The 13,728-nt window shown below is 39.0% G+C and overlaps 2 protein-coding genes across 4 annotated transcripts in view; one reads left to right on the top strand and one right to left on the bottom strand.

Moving 5' to 3' along the window:
* Positions 1-13,728, bottom strand: part of rab26 (RAB26, member RAS oncogene family) — an 86,409-nt gene that overhangs the window by 11,654 nt on the left and 61,027 nt on the right. The window lies entirely within an intron of this gene.
* LOC147214737 (uncharacterized) lies at positions 1,887-4,812 on the top strand. Of its 3 annotated transcripts, none has more exons than XM_086140403.1 (3): positions 1,887-1,922; positions 2,366-3,417; positions 4,342-4,812. In XM_086140403.1, exons 2-3 carry the CDS (start codon positions 2,382-2,384, stop codon positions 4,398-4,400), a joined length of 1,095 nt encoding a protein of 364 aa, XP_085996529.1. In that variant the 5' UTR covers positions 1,887-1,922; positions 2,366-2,381; the 3' UTR covers positions 4,401-4,812. The 3 variants fall into 3 exon arrangements, with proteins under 3 accessions (XP_085996529.1, XP_085996531.1, XP_085996530.1); XM_086140405.1 differs by having other exon boundaries at positions 1,889-1,922; positions 2,366-3,421; XM_086140404.1 differs by lacking the exon at positions 1,887-1,922 and having other exon boundaries at positions 2,209-3,417.

The raw sequence follows: 13,728 nt of genomic DNA on the forward strand, positions 1-13,728 counted from the left end.
TAAACTATAAAGTGTCTTAAGTAACAAGTGAAAACTATAAAGTGTCTTACGGTCCTAAGTACCAAGTGAAAGATAAGGAGTGCACAAGAGAATGAAAAATATTGTACATGTAGCTTTTATGAAATATTGCACAGTTATTAACATTTATACAGGTAAATTACTACGATTTACAGTAAGTGGGTGATTTTTTTTTAAGGTTTAAGATTATCATTGTTATTATTATTATCATTATTATTATGTTTATATAGTAGCATGTTCAGATGGGCCAGTTATCCCATGCTTTTTTGTGTACCTGACAGGTGCTGATGCCTGTTTCCCTTGCAAAAATCTGATTCTTTCTTGTTTGGTAATGTATTTTTTTGTGAAATTATCCTTATCAGTAACCTCATAAAATAATGAATTCTCTGCCATTTCAGGGAAAGAGTTAATCAAAGCTCTGGGCAAATCGATAAGGGGCTGAAATAAAACCACCATAGATATTTCTTTTCATCCTGTAATGGGCTACCAAATATCTTGTGGATATTATCAGTTAACTAACCATTTTTTTATCCTGAAGTTACCTGAAGTGACAAAAAAAACAACAACCAGAAAATAGAGAGATAATGTTATTCAGTTTGTTTCCTAAGGCAATCATAATTCTTTAAAACCTTTAGAAATTAGCTAAAATGTTCTTATTTGATTGGCTGGAATTTCTTCAAATGCAGCTTATAAATCAATTAATTTTATTGCAAGCATTTCATATGTTCCATTTAGAATTTAAGGCATGCAAAGATTTGCATCGATTTGGTGCCAAACAAAGCAGACAACTAAGGAGCATGGATTATGGCACAAAATGGGTTTCATTTAGTTAGATATGACAGAAAAAAAAAAAAAAAAGAGAAAAAAACTCTCAGACCAGCGAGAAAGAAAAGAGATTCTCATTCTGAACTGAGGTAGAAAGGAGAGGGAGTAGAAAATAGTGATTTGTGATAGAAATTAAATTATCTTTTTACTAAACATGCAAAATGAGATCGCAGCCCCAAGAAGGCACGAGTCAGTGCTTTCCTTGTGGCAGTCCCAAGCCTGGATCAATACAAGGGGGCTGAAGAGAGTAGAAAGGAGTACAGGGGGTTGCAATGTAAGGTGACAAAGGCAAAAAAAAGATGTACAATGACCTGTATGCAAGGTTGGACAGTAAGGAGGGAGAGAATGAGTTGCAGGCGGAGCATAGAGATTGAGATGGGAAGGATGTGCAGCAGGTTTTATGTGATGAAGATGGACAGAATAATTTGAAGATTTACTAATGAAGAAAATGGGACAGAACAAAGAGTAGAAGGTGACTATTGAAGCCCACAAAGTTGCTAAAACTAGTCATATTAGCCCTCCTTTTCTCCTCAAAGATGAGAGATAAGAGGAGGAGGGCGTTTACAAGAATGAAAAGTGGAATCGCAGTTGGTCCTGAAGAGAAGCTCTTTGGGAGTGGCAAGATAGACAGGATCAGGAATGAGTCCACCAGACAGACAGCACATGTTAGATGTTTTGGAGATACTGTAAGTCAGACTCAGATGGTTTGGACATGTACAGCGGATTAAGTTAGTTGGTGAGAGAAGAGGTTGCAGAGGAGAGAGTTGGGTGGCGACCAATCATTTGTTGTTGTGACCCCTGAAGTGCACAGCCCAAAGGAAAATGTGGAAAGAGCATGGTAATGACCCGACTATGATTGTGCATTGATTACATTACCATAATACTAACAATGCAGTTTATATGTTTCAAACTGTTGTTTACAAACTCTGGCCTGTGTGTGGGAGCACTCATTTGTGAAATACTTTAAGGAAGTTGTGGTTTAACCAGGGGGTTGTCCTCTGGGTGGGGACACACATATATAGATGAAAGATAGTGACTTCCCCAGGACTTTGAGAGCGAAGATTAATACATCGCTGCAGGTAAACCCATCACTTACTAATAATATGTCAAATTGAATGCACTTTCTCAACATTTTACAGAATATGTAGCATGCAATTTTCAGGAAAGTGATGTTTGCTTTGTTAATATGCAAAGGTGCCAGATGATTTAAACTCGTAAAACTGACAAAGGACAATTTCAGAGTTTTAAACTCTGTAGTAAGGTGAGTTTTAAAATGCTTTAAGCACAAAACATACATTAACATTGATGCCTACTTCTTTTTTGGACTGTTTCGTTTTGAACTGTCATACCGGTAACTGCTTTTTTTTTTTTTTTTTTTATACCTTAAAAACAACTGTTATCACAGCGGGCATGTGGTTGTGAAACAGAATGAATTGTGAAACTTGTGCAAGCCAGGATGGGCGTCTTCATTTCCTTGTTTCAAAGGATTAACACCCTTTCCATGTTTCCTTTCTCTTCTCAGGTTTTCTCACAGAAAGATGAAGAAAGCCCCTATTGCGAGTCATGTCAGGGTTGATCCGGCCCAGTCCAGTTGCATAACGACTGAAAGTAGTCACGTGGGCAAAAATGTTTGCAATCCTAACTGTATGATCCGAGTGTCACAATTTGGGGTCGGAAAGACACAAAGTTCGGGGAACGTCAGCTCAGACAAGAAGCAGCTCAGGGAGCACTCGTCTTCAGTATCCTCCAGCTTCAGCCTGATGTCACCATCTGGCCAGAACTGCTGCTCGGGAGATCACGGCAAGTCTGATGCCACGATCATTGTGAAGAAGAGCGTAGAGAAACCACCAGCTCCTCAGAGGACTGTCTCCCTCCCCGCACAAGCGGTCACATCCCATTCTACTTCCAAACGCTACTCCTGCCCCACTCCGGTGATCTGCAACTACCCGACTCCTCCGTCTTCTTCATCCTCCTCTTCATCCTGCTCCTCTCCTCCTCCCGTCAAGACGTCCGTCATAACCGGCCATGACCCGCTGGGTTGGAAGCTGCGTCCCACGTCCAGCTCCTCATCCCGTCGGTCTCCGAACAAAAGGCTGTCTCTGCAGAACCCCCTGGTTGTCACCATTCCTGACCTCAAATCGTATCTGGCCTCTCAGCACGACCCCTCCACCAAACCCAAACCGGCCCTCAGACCCAAACCGCCTCGTCGCCACTCTGACTCCTCAGCCCTCCGGTCCTTGGCGCTGCCCCTGCCTGCCGTGACCCTCCAGGAGCTTCGCAACATCCGCCTACGGCCCGTCGTCCACCTGGATGATTTCGATGACGTCTTCGATGACGAGGGTGATGTGAAGAAGCATAAAAATGAGAGGAACATTCAACTGCGCAAAGTACCACCCGCTACGCTGGAAAAAACGACCGAGGCAACACAAATAGCACAAATGTTCGCTGAAATGCATCTGAGGTCTGTTGCAGCCAACGCCAAGCAAGAGGAAAACGTTTACGCCGTTGTGATGAAGCCAAAACTGAAACCACGCCAACCTGATGAGTGCGGCAATCTGCATGATAAACAAATGCGTAGGTATTGATGGAAAAAGGAAATAGTCAATTAGTCATGCAAATGTAATTTAATTATTATTCATCAAACCCCTCCAGTTTACAAAGAGCCCTCGGTTGAATGCGAGACGTACTGGTGATTTATTATTAAGTCACTCTTAGACGCATTTATGAGAAACACCCGCATCCTCAATTAATTATAAATAAAACGTACAGAAATTGTCAAGCTGTCGTATCACTCACAGTCGTCCAAGGTGCCTTATTCTGTTGTATTGTTTCTTCTTCGCTGAGTAATAGATTGTCATTCATTACTTTCAAGGCCTTTTAAGAATGATGACTGAACTGACAAATTCAAATTTATAAGAATAAACCCTGAAATATGAATTTTGGTCTAGGGTCTAGAATGACTTTCATTGAGGAGGTTATTTTTTTGTCACTTTCTGTTACATGCTACTGTAACAAAAACACATGCAATACACGTGAATCCGTACCATTCCCTGCCACTTTATAGAATATTATTTATTTCCTCTGCTTGAATTAATGCTGAGATAAGAGCCTCTACTTAAGAGGGGTTCAAGGTCTCCATTTTTCCACATTTTTCATGCCTTTTTTTCCTCTGAAGGGAGCTTCACTACCCATTTGCTTATATGGTATTTTGGAAACATTATGCTAATTTTATCATTCATTTATAAGATTGATCATGCACCTCAATTTAACATACGATCAAAAAAATAAGGCTAATTGTTTGTGAGGGATAGGGGAAAACAATCAGTCTTACGTTGTTTAGATCGGTGAAGACACCAAGTAAAACTCTTGTCAAAAACTGACAAAACCCAATGGCAGATGATTTAGTGCTTTTCAGCTCAAACAGCTTTTGATTGATTTCCTATGTCATATGCTGGGAGGAACAGCAAGTCAGTAACAGTGTTTACTTCATTCCTGTAGGGAGGTGTCTGAATCCCAGCAGTGACAAGGAGAGGACCACCCCTCGCTTCCCCGGCTGACTACTCGACTCATTCCAGCATTAATGACCAGAGAGACTCAAGTCGGAGTAAATCAGTGTACATTTACGAGACGAGGGAGTTTGTCTCATAGCGGTGTTTCTTTAGTTAATGCATGCTTCTCTTGGATTCCAAACAAAGTCACTTCTCGGTGCCGAAACTCAATCACTTTTCAAATGTTTTGAACTGCAATTCTAATCTTTCTATTTTGCAGAAATGAGTTTCTTGAGCCGGTAAATAACATATTCATGAACTCAACTGATAATTTACTTCCTGCTAGCATCAATTGAGGATCCTAAATCAGAAAAAAAGGCCTTTAAATTGCTGTTAGACAAGTGTCTGTATTTCCTATATTTTTTTTGTTCGCAATAGTTTCATGTTTTTCATACAAGAAACATTAAAAGATGCTGAAACTGATGTGAATGGACTATTCATTCAAGAAGTGGAAATTGATTAATGTCCGTAAGTAAGAAGTATTTAACAATCTGAGTAGCACAAGCCAGAATAAAGTGTGCAACCACTTTGATAAATTATAAAAGCTTTAAGTCAGTTGATGAGCGCTGAATGTAGATAAATGTCTACCCTGAAACGATGACCTTGATCAGTGCTATGGCTCGACCGATATATGGGTTTGCCAATAATATCGACGATATGGGGCTAAAATTGGCCTACTGCAGTTATAGTATATCCTAAAGGGAAATAAATCCCTACAGCAATGCAATTGGTGATGTAGAAAATGCATAGTTATTCCAGTAGTGTGAGCTGTGATTGTATGTTTTACATTGTCAATGCTGCTAAAGTTGCTGCATTCAAACATGTTTCTGCAGCCAGAAGTAGATTTGGTCTGAGTGTCAGGTTTCATGCTTTGTTGGCGCTGACGCTTGTGATATTCAATGCCGGGACGTATATCAGCGACCACATCCTATATCTTCCTTAACAGGTGAGTCCCACATCATTTGCAGATCATAAGAAAACAATGTGTCCATATTAATGTATGTTAACATCACATAAATGCTCTAGCTGTGCAAAGCTCAGAAAGTTCAGAAATATCAGTTTTGGTACCAGAGATTCCTTTTTTTTATAATAACGTTCCTTAATTTTTAAACTCCTACTTTCATTCGCTGAAAGCAAAAGCTTTGAGGTGTTTCAATTGCAGTTTTACTGCTTTTCAAAACTGGCAATAGAAGTCAAGTAGTATTTTGAGGTCATATGAAATAACGTTTGAAATGAATATTCCGTTTTAAATAATCAAACGAGGTCCTACCATTAATTTTGACAAAATAAGTGAAATCAAATTCTGTTTTATTTTCGACACTTCATTTAAAAATCTGTGTCAGTTTGTTTGGCATCAGCTTTTTCCGCAGCCTGAAATTGTCCTGATATGCTCCACTTCCTATTTGACAGGCTCATACCTGGGTGAAATTTACTGTGCCAGACTGAAAGACTCACAAATACACATTCAGAATGTGCAGGGCTAGAAAGTGCTAACAGAAGCAATGTGACCATAACCGTATGTGGACTGTGGTGAGAAGTGCTGAGAATTTTGTCTGCTTATCTGAGACAGTTAAACAAACAGAAGTACAGGCTCAGGACGGTGACAAATATGAACAAGATTTAATCAGAACAACTGATTACTGTTAAGTCCCAAGAAAAGTCGGAACAATCCCAGCGTTATTCGATTAAGATGCAATGAATAAATGTTATTAATGCCACTAATAAGGAGTAATAGTGGGGTATCACAGTTGCATTTTTACCGCATCAACACAAGAAGCACAATGCAAAAAAAGCCAATCATAATAGAAAAGCGAGTTTTAAAATCAAATGCCACTTGCTCGATATTGTTTTTGGACTAAGGATACAATGCGGATCAAGCAGGGAGGTAAAACACAAAGACTGTTAGTCATTAATCATTTTATGTATTTGTCTAATTGTTATCTGTATCTGCAGGCTGAGGCCCAAACATCAGGTGAACAATCAATAACCATGATTAAAACTGCAACGATCAATCTTATTCATTCCAAGACGTGAGAAATGACAAAGACATCGGAGCCCCATTAGACAAGTTTGCTCACGCCAAGTTTATCAATTCTACAGCCTTGTGGCGCTTGTCAAAGCATGAATCACAATGGTGCTAAATTTACTTTGTGAGCATCTCAAAAGATCAGAAGCATTTCTACGGTCCAATATATTTTCTTTTTAATGACAATATCTAAAAACTGTTGGGAGAAAGCATTAGAAAAAGAAAGACAGGTAGGATTAAAATCACAACATGAAGCCATTGCCATTTAGTCTTGGATTGTTGTGTGTTACAACTCTCAGCCGGCCTCATAGTGGCAACCCAGCAGCACACAAAGACACACGAGCACCTGTGCATTTATTTCACAGGTAAAACACCTGCCAGACCCTCAAACATGAAATTGCTGAGGTAACAAGCTGACGCAGCCTGACCAAAGCACCGAGCGAAAATGTAAAATTCAGCATGTTTGAGGAGGGAGAAAACTCCATATTTAAAACAATCCCAATGGGGACTTGAGAACAGGAAGAGGACCTCAGATATAACACCTTAATCCCTGTGTTATTATTGCTCCTTACCGAACTTTATCCAAATCTTTATAGGTACAACATTTGATGTATCACCTTATCACTTCCAAAAGCCGGGGCAACACCAGTCGAGCTCATCACACAGGCACAGAGCGTGCCAAGTTGTTGGTAGTCAATTAGCCCGGCGCTAAATCAATCCCTGGGAGGTCACATTAGGATAGACATCTGATTGAAATATTGAAAATATTAACTCTACAAGGACTGTTTTCTACCCACTGGCTTTAGATTCCTACGAAAAAAAAATACAAAAACAAAACAGCTAAGAGACTGTGTTACAACCTTAATATGCAGCCTCAGACATCTTATCCTGACAGCATTGTTTTTCTATAATTTTTGTATTACATCCTGACAATAATGGATAGATTTTAGTCGATTCCAGGGGATGCGTCCCGCTTGCCTAAATTGGCTAACTATACTACATGATAGTTAAGAGATAGAACTTTGTCTTTGTAAATGCAAATCTAGGTTTGGTCCACTGAGATGAGCAGAGCCTCTGGGTGTCGAGCGAAGGGAACTCTGTAGTGTATTCTGGAAGCAGTGCTGTAAGCAGGGGAGCGATGAGACCCCCGGATATAAACTCTGCATGCAAATCTGAAGCTGCAGCAATATTCTCTCAATTTCTTTTCAGATTAGACAACTTAAATGAGGCTACATACATGAACATTTCCTGATTCAAAGAGAAAGTTGTTAGGGAAATGCTGAAAGATTAAGACTCGTGCTGGTTGAGATGGTAAAATAAATAATCACTACAAATGAATAACACAATATTCTTGATACTAAATCATAGATGAGATACAAAGATACACAAATACATGAAGTGAAGTTCAATTCTCTTATAAGTATGTCTTTAGGTTGAGGCTGTGAAAAAAAAACAACGGTTAATCCAGAATACTTGATTTTCAAGAATAAGTTCACAATTGACATATGCACAGAGCTTAATGACCCAAAATCCCTCAATTTCACGGAATTCCAAAAAACATATAATTGTTTGAACACATGGAAGAAGTAGTTTTTTGTTTCCCTAAAGTATTTTCTGACACATAATTGGGTATTGATAGCATTTAATCAAAATTAATCCACAGCAGCCCTGTGATTAATCTGATTGATCTTGATTAATCCGTGTCTGACAGGCCTATTTTTTTATCTGGTCTCTTGATGATTATTTGTTTCCAGCACCTTTGCATAATTTCTCGACTCAGTGTAAATCATTTTTAAGAGCAGCGCTATCATAATCAATAAGTCACTGTTGTTTCCTGTCCAATAAAAGTTGTGTTTTTTGTCATTTAACTTATTTGACTGTACTTGCAAAATTTACTAATACATAAAAACTGAGTATGAATTACAGTAATAAGCGAAAAACTCAATTTAGACAAGAGACACTCACCCTAGATTTTTGGGTATATACTGTACGTATACAAACACGCACACGGTAAAACAAAAAAAAAAAAACTTCCTTTGGATATCATAGTTTAACTTGATTCTCTACTGATATATCTCCCTTGTCTAACAGAATAAATCAGCAGAAAACAGGACGGTGGTCTGGAAGCTACGAGATACAACCACTTTCCATGTCCTGCTTCCTGGTGGATATATATAGAGCGCAACAGGCACAGGTGTTCGGGTGCACGGCCCCAGATATCTGCTGCTTTTCAAAGCTCACCAAAGCAATGGCAGAAAAAGCTTAAGGGCACTCAGTTATTTAAACTGAAAAACACATCCCACACAAGATCATACCAAATCAAACACAACAAAAACCTTTTTTTTTTCCTTATACCTGGAAAATGATACATTTTGATTGGAGAAAATCCAGTCATTTCAAAAGTGTATGAGTATAGAGGTGACTTACACACAGCACAGGAAGAAGTAACAGGGTGGTTCTAGTGTAACAAGTCAAATGTGCACCAGTGAAAGACAAGTGCAGCCAGTGTTATTTGAAATGAAAAAAAAAAAAGAAAAAAAAAATCAAAGAATAATCCAATCATTCCTGCACAGTCAAGTGTTGAGAATTGGAGTCTACGTTTGGTTGCAAGCAGCTGCTTCGCCACAATAAAAAGATGCCCTTTCTATAGAAATGTGTCTAATGAGTTGAAGTATTGAAAAGAAAAAAAAAAAAAACTCATGGCTGGATGCACTCGCTCTTACACCTCCGAAGAGCGACCTGACATGAAAAATGACAAGGCAGAAAGGGAGAGGTCTTATCTTTCGATGAGGAGGGAGTTGTTGCACAGCCAAATTCATTTGTGATCTGTTGTTGTACACCTCTCCACAAAACACACTTGCATATACACGCCTCTTCACCATAATATTAATTAATACACACACATACATAAAGATACGTATGTATATATTTCTACACACACACACACGCACGCACGCACACACACACATATATGTGCATCTATTGTATCTATTTTGAATCCCAGCATTCACATCTACTCTTGTCACATTCTCACCAACTGCAGGCTCATTTTTCCAAGCAAAAAGAAGAATTGCACTCCACAGGTATGATCAGTGATTGATCAAAATAACAATGATTTTGTTATTTTCTGAGCTATCATTGTCAAATGGGCCATACACACAGAGAGAAATAGCTCTTAGAAAAGGTGTGGTTTGAATGTGTAAAGCAGATCGGAACCTCCGGGCTCGAAGTGCAAACCAAGACTAAACTGATCATTTATTCTTACACCTTGGAATAAGAAAAAATGAAACCTTTGTTGAATGATCTCAAAATATACATGAAAAACAGCTAGAATTTACAAATATATTCCTGGAAATTAGGAAGAAGTTACAAGAAAATGACCAGAGAAATATTAAACAAAACAGTCATTAAAAAAAAAAAAATGGGTACATTTTAATGATTTTTTTTTTAAATCAATTTTTTTTTCATTTTAAATGCTCCACAGCTGTTTCAAAACATGTGTCAGCTTTTGCATTTTTTCTTTCATTCATTTATTAATTTTCCAATTTCTTAACAACTATATGGTTAGACTGAGAGTTTTTTTGTTTTTTTTTCCTAAGTAAGAGGCCTATCCAACTGGGAAAGAGCACGACAGTGATCTTTCTTGAGGAAAAATAACAAAATAACATAACAGCAACAAAAGGAAAAAATAACAATAATAATGAACATGTGTAAAGAACATTTTACATCAAAGTGCTCCAAAAGTGAGAAGGGATAAGCATGGTACACAAAGGAATAACACGCATTCAATTCATGGGGTAAAAAGTTTCCAATGAACCCGCTGCATGGTTTTGGAAAACCCTGTTGGAATTGAATAAGAAACCTTATTTCCTGTGAGACGGGACCACTAGCCATTGTGCCACCCCCCCAAAAAACCTCAGGCAAACACCATTTAGGATTTCTATACAGTGACAGATGAACAAAACCCAGACAGTTGGACGAGAACCTTGTCATTTTCCAACACACATTGTAATTAACCAACTACAAATGGGCCTGTCTAATTCCTAGAAAAGCTGAATAATCTATTAGTATCCAACTATAAGACTTTCCCATCCTAATCTCCCTCTCCCTGTCTTTTTCACCCCACCTTTGTCTGATAAACTATGAGAAATGCTATATTTAGCAGCCATGGGGGAATGAGAGGCTAACTGGGTTTCAGAAAGCTGCAATCTTGACAGAAGGGAGAAATCATTGCAAATAAACCAGTCTGAGGAAGAGGCTGTGAATGAAAAAAAAAAAAAAAAAAAAAAAAAAAACAAAAGTGCCAGGGCTGGAAGGGGGAAATGGAAGTAAATCAACAATTATGCTTGTGTGCATGTGGAGAAAGGAGACAGACAAACAGAGTCAAGCAAGTGAACAAACATGACTTGACTCTTTAATCCACTCGATGAACAAGCAGAGAGCTGGAAAGTCTTTTGCATCGTTAATCTCCTTCTTGGCAAACACACGGACCTTCAATGGCAAAGCATCACCACCCGGCCTTCCAGTCAACTAGTGTGTGTGTGTGTTCTGTGAATGGTTTCTTGGTGCTCCTCCTGCTCAATTAAGTGAACTGGCAATGAGATTCATCAGCAACGGGGCGGAGCTGCAGCCGCTGAGCTGGAAACTATCTGCAGAACGTGAAACGGAACCCTGTTTCCAATTCTCATTCCGGTGATTCACATATTTGTGAGCACTGAAATAGATTAAGTAAAAATGAAGGAAATAGGTTTCCTGAATCGGCATCGTAGGATATTCATGCCTCGTTGCTGTCCACTATATCCCGCGTAGCCAGTTTGACTTGCAGAGGGATGCCGATTACCTCAAATTTAAATCCACTCATGTGGGTGGGAGATGCTCGGAGCACCCGCCTCCGGTGTTGCGAAATTGTGACTGTTTCTTCGTCAAAGTATAAATTAAATTGCTTGAATGAAACAAAACGAAAAATTAAAGTACGCCAACATTTTCACAAAACCCCTTCAACAGCAGGGAGAGTGAAAGTTCCACTGCAATCAAGACTGCCAGTACACCGGTTAACACGCTTATGAAAATGATAGTATGTGAAAAGGTCAGTATCTGTAAAAACAGGTTTTATTCACCATTGATGAGAAAACAATTCAAAAGCATTTAATGTAAGAATAAGAATAACTTTATTTATCCGGAAGGAAATTGTTGTGCCAGAGTTTCAAGTAAAACATAACAATAATAGATAATAGTAGGAAGGAGGGAGAATAAGAAATACAAATAAAAATAAAAAAGTGTCAAAGTCAAGGCTATAAAGTGTTTTAAGGTCTTAATATTAAATATTAATATTAGTATTAAATTAATATTAAATATTATATTATAATATATTAAATATTAATACTTGATCTTAAAAAAAGCAAAGGAAAACATGTAGACCGGCAATCAGACAGATTTTGCTGCCACTCCAAGAATAACCGCTATTCAGCTCCATATGTAGTAGTGGGTGGGTTTAATAAGAGGACTGACCAGGATCTAACAAGATTTGTTAATGTTAAAAACATTAACAAAAATGCACATTCCTTTCCTGTGGTCAAATGTGCGTTTGCTGAATTTCCGTCCGGTAATATTCTGCCATGGACGGCAAGGTGGCGCAGTGATTAGTGCTTCTCCCTCACAGCAAAAAGGTTCCTGGTTCCGTGTGGATATTGCACGCTCTCCCCTGTGTGTGGGTGGATTTATTCCAGCTTCTCATATTTGCACCAACAGTCAAAAAACATGCAGTAGGTTCATTGGAGACAATAAATGAGAAAGTGGATGTGTCTATATGCGGCCCAGTGATTGACTGGCGAATGGCCCTGGGTGAAACTTGTTAAATAAGGCTCCAGTGTCCTAACCCTGAGCGCGGAATGAGCAGTATAGAGAATGAATTTATGAATGGAAAACATTTTGACGTGTGTATGTGGCGGTTCTGTCATCCAGGTCGTGCTGAATTCTTGTCGCAATCATCTTCTCATGGTAACAGGACTTGGACACTTTCCAGTTGCCAAGACAAGAAAATTTTGACAAGAATTTTGACATGTGGTTACATTTATCAGTCTCAACAAAACATGATGTTTACTGCCACTCTGATGGCAGTTTCCAAATGTTTCATCACTTCTGTTAAAATGTGGTTGATGAGTCACATTTCTACCCCGATAGATTATCCAGCCAATCGTGTCCACAGTCCAATTTCTACTAAATCGTCTACTAAAAGCTTATTTTGTTATTTCTCTTGCTATGGTTGATAATCAGATAATCATTGAACTGAATATTCTGTGGCGGTTGAAAAAGAAACTTCTATTTTTACTGTCATTGTGAACACGCTGGGGAAACAGATTTCAACCTTTCATGAATATTTGGACATTTTTCCAAAGTAAATTGACAAAAATCTGAGTCATTCATTCATTCACTATCTGTTCTGCCTTTGTTACACTCTAGACTGCAGGAGGGCTGGTGCCTATCCTGCCAATCTTTGGGTGAGAGGCAGGGTTCACCCTCGGCTGGTTACTAATTGGTAACTGGGTAAAACAACCATTCTCTTTCACATGTGAACCTGTTGAGCAGAACATGCAGCCTCCAAGCAATTAAGCATCGTGTCGAAATCGAACTAAGGACACCCTTGATGCAGAAACCACCCCGCCACCATCCTTCCCACCAATATTGCAAAGAAAAAAGAAAAAAAAAAAAAAGACACATTCTGTGGGAATCGAATTAGGAACCTTCTCGCTGTTTGGCAAAAGTGCTTTCGCCATTTCAAAATTAGTGTAACGAATGCCATGACGCGTATGCAGTAGATTTCACAGTGAGACTAAAGAGCTACCTTGATTCACAGCTGCACAAAGGGACCTGAGAAAGCATTCATATTTTGAGAAAGTTGGAGCTTGGTTATTGGATGTAGTGTGACGGATATGTTGCATAAATCAGAATAAAGAGGATTACACCGCCCACATCCCCTCCAAGTGGAGTTAAGACTGGATCAGATCAAGGCGGCTGAGGAGATGGAGATGTTTAAGGATATTCAACCCTTAAATATTTACTTTAGCAGAAAGCCGATGATTATGTGCAAATGGCCCCTGCCGTCCTGGTCGCGTGCCAGCTGACTCCACGTTTACGTCGTATTGATTTTTACCACTGTGGGATTCTTTTAAACAATGACGCCTCCCTCCTGTGTGGAGGCTTGCAGTGGCTTAATGATGTAATGATTTTTCGATGGCCTCTGTCCCCGAGCCCGCTGGTCCGCACCAATAAAATCTCTGCATTTGTTGCTGTGCCTGTGTGTGTGTGTGTGTG

Source organism: Fistularia commersonii, chromosome 33 (assembly GCF_037954325.1).
Source record: "Fistularia commersonii isolate RoL2024-O1a breed Wild chromosome 33, RoL_Fcom_v1.0, whole genome shotgun sequence".
NCBI lineage: Eukaryota > Metazoa > Chordata > Actinopteri > Syngnathiformes > Fistulariidae > Fistularia > Fistularia commersonii.